We start from the raw sequence: 7,387 nt of genomic DNA on the forward strand, positions 1-7,387 counted from the left end.
AAGTGATAGATCTGAAATATTTGTGATTGGGTTATGGTGTTGATTTGGATCTGAATGAAGGAGGAACCTTAGCGCATAAAGAAGGATAAGTTCTATTGATGGGTCATAATCTTTAAGCTTGAATAATAATATCTTTGTATGAGGCACATGCTTGATATATAAATCTGACAATCTGAGTTAATTAGTGTCTGAATATTTGAAAGAATGAATTATCCTTTATATATTTGCACGCAGGTTTCAGGTTGTTGAAGTAGCATATATCCTTAAATTATGATCTAGCTGCCTCTGTTTATTGCTGCAGTATTCTGGGTTCAGAATTTGGTGTGTGGTTACTGTTACTGTGTTCTGGGCACAACTGTCAGAGAAGTGTTTACTTGATTCAGTGCTAATTGGGAAAAGGAGATTGTTTGATGCAGATATACTTGATGATTGATTGATGTTCATGGATCCAATCTGAAAATTTATGAAACGTGGTCCCTGGAAGAAAGAGAAGGTTGTAGCCTTCAGTAGGCCAGCACCTACGTACTAGTATCTTGGCTAGTACAAGAGCTAAGGGGGTTGTAGCTCTCTGCAAGTTGCAGCCTGCATACTGGTAAAGGACTGCACCAGTACATTGTAAAAGGAAGTTTCTAATTAAAAGAAGATAGAGACGGATTGCAGCAGGTGGTTTTCACCCACATTGGGTTTCCACCTTATATCTTGTGTTCTTGTGTGTGATTGTCCTCTGCTCTATTTTACTGTTTCTGGTTATTGGTTATTTGATTCTAATACACAGATTAATAATTAACATCTGAAAGATAAAGTAAATAATAAGTTTACATTGTATACGCGGGTTTCCTTCTACATAGTTGTGTATATACGTGGTTTCAATTAACTGAAGTAGCATATATCATCTGGATTTGAAAAAGGAATATTTGACTTGATAATACTGATTCACCCCCCCTCTCAGTATTATTTCCAACAGAGATGTTGTCCTGACTCTCAAGACTTGGGCAAAAACCCCCTTCCAAAGCCAATTTCTAAACAGACTTTGGGTTTTGGCCCCAATCCTTCTGGTCTAGGAATTTTGGATGGAATATTTTATGACCAACATAAAACTCAGGATGATATTTGGTCTGGGCCTCCCTAAGAAAAGGCCATCCTAGCATGGTGGCAATTTAATCAATCTAAGCCACAACACAATTACATGGCCCAGACCTATAGATTTAAGTCTAGCTATCTGGGCACCTCCAGAACATCATTACAAACTAAACTTTGACAAAGCTTCAAAAGGAAACATAAGGAAAGCAGGAATAGGAGTCATAAGAAACTACACGAGAGATATCCTCATAATTTACAAAAGATACATAGGACATGGAAGCAACAATGCAAATGAGCTCAAAGACTTAATCCATGGTCTTCTCATTGCTAGGAATAGAGGCCTCCAACCCCTCATTCTCCCCTAATAAGAATTGATAATTTTCTCCCATGTCAGGGGCAAGGCAAATTCTCTAGTGGAATTTTTAGCCAACAGAGGGGTAGAATAACAATCTTAATGTGATGGGGATTGAGCTCGGCTCCCGCTCTACAACCTGTGAGATCCGCATTCCTTGCGATCTGAAGCCTTCGAGTGCGCCCGCTCTCTGTGTGTCCTGATCCCTGCGTGCGGGTCTGCTGAGGGCTCCGCTTCAAGCTGAAGTCGATCTGCTAGCTCTCCATCGAGGAACTGACTCCCCCCAGGGGTCTTCCTCCCCTCCTCTGCCTTCTACCGCTGAGGCCTTCAGAACCTTGTTGGCCTCTCTGCCCAAGAAGAAATGTGTGGAAGCCGCTAAGTTTGTGAAAAAATTAGAAGATATCCCCGAGATCGCTCTTCCCCCTGAAGGTCCGATTCAGGTAGCCTTATCTCTTGCAGAACGTGCTCTGGTCGGTCAGTTTACAGGACTTTGGCCTTCTCCAAAATCAACTGAGAATAGTGTCGCTAGGAACTGGGCTCCTCTGATAAAAAACAAGGTAACCTCCTACTTCCTCGGAAGAGAATATTTTTTATTTGAATTTTCGGCAAAAGAGGACAAGGATCTCATTTTCAGGAATGGCCCCTACTTCATGGGCCCTCAAGGTCTGTATTTAAACAAATGGACGCTAGACTTCGAATCGGAATTGGATGTGCCTACAACGGTCCCGGTGTGGGTAAGACTCCCCAATTTTCCCATTTGTTGCTGGAACTGGGACTCTTTGAAACATATTGGAAGCACTCTTGGGAAATTTATAAATAAGGCCAACAACAAAGATTAGTACGATTGTGCCAGAATTTGTGTAGAGGTAGATTTGGAGGTTGGGCTACCAGAATCCATCAAAATAGTTGTAGGTCTCTGGACGCATGTACAGAAACTGGACTATGAACAGCTGTCGTTCAAATGTCAAAAGTGCCACGTCTATGGATACTTCGCCAGAGACTGCCTGTCCAAAGGGGTAGAAGAAAAGGGAAGGAAGAAGGATGGAATTAGGCAAAGCACCCTAAAACTTCACACAGGAAGAATGCAAATCCAAATGCAAAATCCCCCCAAGCGGGCCCTGCTTAGAAACCGTCCATGGAAAGCCAAGGGAACAATTTGAGATCCTTGGATCTGAAATCATGAACACTCAGGAGACAGAAATCCCAAAGGAGATCTCTCCATCTAAAGCCTCCCCCTCCAAAAGTGTACCAGAGAGATCCAAAGAGAGGATGTCAAAAGAAGAAGAGGAAACCCAAGAGTCCGAGGAATCAGAGGAAGAAGGGGAAACAGGTGAATCATAGTCTTCCCCTAGAAGATCTACAAGAGGGCGCATGTCAGCAAAGGAAAAAAGAGAATAAGAAACTTATAAGGAAAAGCTTCAGGGCAGCCAACCAACGTTAGAGAAACTACTAGCAAAAACTCCGAAGATGAAGAGGATCCAAACCCAGAGCTCCAAAGGAGCTCATCACAGAAAAAGTAAATGATGAAGATAGTCTCCTGGAATTGTAGGGGAATGGGCACTAAAGCCAAGTAAGAAGCAATGAAGAGTTTAATAAGACTGGAAGCCCCGGACATCCTTCTCATCCAGGAGACTAAATTAGAGGATTCAGCCTTCCTCCAGGCAAGCAAATTTTTTTGGAAGAATGATGGAGCGAAAGCAACCTCTGCCCGTGGAGCATTGGGAGGACTTGGGTCACTCTGGAATCCAAATAAGTTCTCACTAATCTCTGAATCCCTGAACACTCATTGGATTTTGTTAAAATTGCAGCACTTAGAATCTAAGGAAACCATTTTCCTGTTCAATGTATATGCTCCTAACCATGCAGGTGAGAAAAAACAATGTTGGGATTCCATCAAAAACTTGGCAGATCTAGAGAATTTGGAGAATATAATCATAGTCGGAGACCTCAACCTCACCCTCCTCTCGTCAGAAAAAAGGGGAGGCAGTATTGTCAGGGATCCGACAAGAGAATTGGTAGAAGACCTCATGCAAGAGTGGGATTTGATAGACATTAAGCCGACTACTGGTAAGTTCACGTGGTCAAATAAGAGAGTGGGCCTGGGGTACATAGTAGCAAGACTTGATAGATTTTTGGTACAAAGCTCCTTCTTACTTCTTGGTTTAGAAACTAGAATGTGCATTCTTCACAGCAGCGTATCAAACCACAAGCCCATTAGCCTAGAGCTGTTGTCCCCCAAGGATCTGGGACCTATACCTTTCAGATTCAACTCTGTCTGGATCAAAGAGAAAGACTTCATGGAAAAGGTCAGAGACTACTGGAAAGATCCAGTCAAGGGATCCGCCTTTTTTGTCTGGGAGGAACAACTCAGAAGGGTTAAAGTCATGCTAAAAAATTGGGCTAAGACCCTACCCAACCCTGCTGTGGAAAGGAAAAAAATACAAATCGCTCTAGAAAGTCACCATCTCCATCTTGAAGCAGCTGAAATCACTAAAAATGAGTTGGAAAAGGAGGCCAAGCTTCAGCAAAGTTTCCATAAAGCCTATCTGGCAGAAGAATAATATTGGAGGCTCAAGTCCAGAAGTCTTTGGCTTAAATCCGGCGACAGAAACTCCTCCTTTTTCCATAAACAAGCCCAAGCCAGGAAAGGTCGTAATTCCATCACTGAAATAAAAGAAGACGACTGCATACTGAAGGACTTTACCAACATAAAAAAGGCAGCCTCAGAGCACTTTGAGAAGCTGTATAGGGAAGATTTAGGAGCTGGGTAAAATGATAGTCTGTTGGACGATGTCCCTAGCCTTATCACCTCCAAGATGAACCAGGCACTTGAAAGCAAAATCACGCAAAAGGAAGTCAAGGAGGCCCTTTTCGCAATGGATCCCGACAAAGCTCCGGGACTAAACGGTTTTACGACCAGATTTCTCTAGACCTGTTGGCAGATTGTTGAGAAGGAGTTCTTCAAAATGATTCAGAAGTCCCAAGACTGTCAGAAGATTGGAGGCTACACAAATTCGGCCTTCCTCGCACTCATTCCCAAAGAGAAAGGAGCAAACTCATTGAACAGATTTCGCCCAATCTCCTTATGCAATATTGGGTACAAAGTGATAACCAAAGTAATAGCTAATAGGTTGAAAAGAATTCTCCCCAAAATCATCTCGTAGAATCAAGGTGGATTTATACATGGCAGGAAGTTGGTGGATAATTTCGTTCTGGTTCAAGAAGCGATTCTTTCCAGCTTGCACCAAAAGGAAAAAGGTATGGTTATTAAATTAGATCTAGCAAATGCTTTTGATCGTGTTAGACATAGGTTCTTGTTTGATTTGTTGCAAACACTGGGGTTCGGTCAAAATTTCATCAAGTGGATCAAAGCCTGCATTTCGGAGCCTTGGATTGCCCCCCTGGTGAATGGTAGGTCTGCTGATTTTTTCAAAGCCTCTAGAGGGTTGAGGCAGGGGTGTCCCCTTTCACCCCTCCTATTCGTCCTACAGGCCTCTGTCCTCAGCTTTTATTTAGAAAAAAAGTATCAAGATCAAGACATCACTGGCCTGTGCATTGCAAGAGGGGTTAAAAGCATCAATCATGCCCTCTTCGCTGATGATACATTACTGTTGGGGGCTGCATCTCCTCAATCAGCTATTAAATTCAAAGAAGTTCTAGAAGACTACTGTAAGGTCTCAGGCAGCGTATTAAACAATGGAAAATGTCATATCTACTGTTGGAATATTCTTGCTTCAACTGCAAGCTCCATTGCCAGATGCCTCGGATTTGCAGCCTCAACTTCTTGGTCCTCGTTTAAATATATTGGTCTATCCATCTTCCACAAGAGGGCCTTGAGCAAAGATTGGTATCCCCAGTTAGACAAATTCAAAGCAAAAATGTAGGCTTGGGGATCCTCTTGGCTCAACATTGCCAGAAAATCAGTGCTCAATAGCCTTCCGTTATTCAAATTCTCTGTTCTCTTGGCGCCTGTGGGAATCATCAAAAAGATGGAGGAGCTAATCAGACAGTTTTTCTGGAAAGGAGGCAAACAAAACGAGAAGAGAATTTCCCTAGTAAATTGGGAAATAGTCACCAGACCAATTCAGGAGGGAGGACTGAACTTCAAAGATCTCAGTGTTCAAAACCTAGCCATGGGAGCCAAATTGATTTGGAAAATCATAGCTCCAAATCCAGGCTGGGTACAAGTTGCACTGTGGAGGAAATACTTCAGAGGAACGAGACTTAGATGCCTGGATCAGCCCAAAAATCAACTCAGAACTCCTTTCAGCATGCTCACCAAAAGAATTGGCTTGCTGATAAGAAATCATTCCTTCTGGATACTAGGAAATGGAAAACGCATCCATCTGTGGAATGACAGTATCTTGAATAGACCCCTGCTGGCAGAATTGAGAGACATGACAGAGTTGAAACGTTGGATGTCAAAGGCTAGCATCAACACACTGTGAGACCTCTCGAACTGGAAGGATGATGTTTGGACGAGTTGGAAACAGCTCCCAGTTCCACCCGCCTTACATTCAGAGCTAGCAACGTTCACCACGAAGATGCATGGGCTGGCTCCAATTCATGCGCGTAGGCAGGACGTGAGAGGCTGGGGCACAAATCGGGCAAGCTACATGGTAGCTCATGGATACGCTAAATGTCTAGAGCGACCTCACGTGCCTCCCAACCCTGCCCCCTGGGCAGGCATTTGGAAAATCCCTTCAATTCCAAAAGTTGACCACTTCTGCTGGCTTCTTTGCCATCAAAAAATTCTCACTGAAGACAGGCTGCAGAAAAGGGGCATCTATGGACCTTCTAGATGCATGCTCTGCAAAGAAAACTTAGAATCCGCCTTCCACCTCATGATCGAGTGCAAGTTCGCAGCTTCCATATAGCAGGAGCTTCTTGTTTCCTGGAAATACAAGTTCACCTTCCCCTCCTCAGTTTTGAATCTATTTGCGGGCTAGATGGCCAGATATCTAGGCCCATTTCCAAAAAACAAAACAATCAGGTCAGCGTGGAGTGCTCTGCCTAAATTCATCAGCTGGCAAATCTGGCTGGAAAGGAATAGAAGGATATTTCGGAATAAGGAACAGGACTACATAATAGTTGCCAACTCAGTGGAAAGTCAACTTGTTGAGTGGCTGGAAGACAAAGGAGATGATTCAAACCTAAGCCAACATGACATAGATTTGGGAACTACCCTCAATTTCAAGTTTCAAAAATCGAACAGCTCTCCTCCAACCCTCAAAGAATGGAAAATCAGGGAAAACGAAGAAGATTTTCAATCCTGGCTGACCAAACAAACTCTTCCCTCTCTCTTCTTTGATGGGGCAACCAAAGGGAATCCAGGAATTGCTGGAGATGGAGGGCTCATAATAATCCCAGATGACACTTCTCCACATAGATTTGCTTGGGGATTAGGCCATTCCTCAAGCATACAAGTTGAAGCGATGGCTCTTTTTCAAGGAATCAAACTCCTCAAAGAGCTGGGCCTTAGGGAGGAAAATGTCTTTGGGGATTCCGAGGTTATCATCAAAGTAGTGGCGACCAATTCTAATCCAGCGGACCTGCAGCTAGCAAGGATAATTACAAGGATTAAAGGCATGGCAAAGTCCCTAAATATGAAATTCTTCCATGTTTTGAGAATGAATAACAAAGAAGCGGATATTGAGGCAAACAAGGCAGTCCATTTAGTTGCTGGTACTATTCTTAGAGATAAGGAAATCCTTTGGGATCCAATCCCCTAAAGAGCCATGTTTTACTGCATTCTTTTTCATCAGTTTGTTTGTATTTTTCAGCTCGGGAAATTAGCAGCAGAAGTGCACTATATTAAATGTAAAAAGAGGGACCTGATAAGAGTAGGCGTTATATTCCTCTTGTTGGAAAGTTATGCATAAATCTGCTTCTCCTTTTGTAACCGAATTTGTGGCTCTTAGCCAATCAGTTAATGAAATCCCATAACCGTTCTTG

At 43.0% G+C, this 7,387-nt stretch overlaps 1 protein-coding gene across 1 annotated transcript; it reads left to right on the forward strand.

Moving 5' to 3' along the window:
• The first annotated feature begins 6,381 nt into the window (after positions 1-6,381).
• On the forward strand, positions 6,382-7,164 carry LOC149161138 (uncharacterized). Its single transcript, XM_089434785.1, has one exon. It carries the CDS (start codon positions 6,382-6,384, stop codon positions 7,162-7,164), a length of 783 nt encoding a protein of 260 aa, XP_089290911.1.
• The last annotated feature ends 223 nt before the right edge of the window (positions 7,165-7,387 follow it).

This window comes from Pinus tabuliformis, chromosome 5_2 (assembly GCF_031772625.1).
Source record: "Pinus tabuliformis cultivar Carrire ecotype Pingquan chromosome 5_2, CPIR1, whole genome shotgun sequence".
NCBI classification, from domain to species: Eukaryota; Viridiplantae; Streptophyta; class Pinopsida; order Pinales; family Pinaceae; genus Pinus; species Pinus tabuliformis.